The 312-nt window shown below is 60.3% G+C and overlaps 1 protein-coding gene across 1 annotated transcript in view; it reads right to left on the reverse strand.

Moving 5' to 3' along the window:
* The window catches only part of LOC119594668 (tubulin alpha-2/alpha-4 chain-like), a 26,228-nt gene that overhangs the window by 4,530 nt on the left and 21,386 nt on the right, over positions 1–312 (reverse strand). The window contains exon 5 of the mRNA XM_037943724.1: positions 6–205. Within this exon, the coding sequence (XP_037799652.1) occupies positions 6–205 (200 nt within the window). The remainder of the gene's footprint in view (positions 1–5; positions 206–312) is intronic.

Raw genomic sequence — 312 nt, forward strand, 5'->3', positions numbered from 1 at the left:
TGTACCTAAGCGAGGCAGTGATCGAAGACACGATCTGGCCAATGAGGCGGTTGAGGTTGGTGTAAGTTGGCCTCTCGATGTTCATGTTCCTCCTGCAGATGTCGTAGATGGCCTCGTTGTCCACCATGAAGGCGCACTCGGAATGCTCCAGGGTGGTGTGGGTCGTGAGGATGGCGTTGTAGGGCTCCACCACGGCTGTGGCCACCTGCGGGAGGAGGCGGAGGGCAGGGGGGTTAGAGGGCACTCGCTTGGGTGGGTAGGGGTGAGGGAGGGGTGTGTGGGCAATAAGGGCAATAGTCTATGCGCAGAGGG

The sequence above is a fragment of the Penaeus monodon genome, chromosome 34 (genome assembly GCF_015228065.2).
Source record: "Penaeus monodon isolate SGIC_2016 chromosome 34, NSTDA_Pmon_1, whole genome shotgun sequence".
NCBI classification, from domain to species: Eukaryota; Metazoa; Arthropoda; class Malacostraca; order Decapoda; family Penaeidae; genus Penaeus; species Penaeus monodon.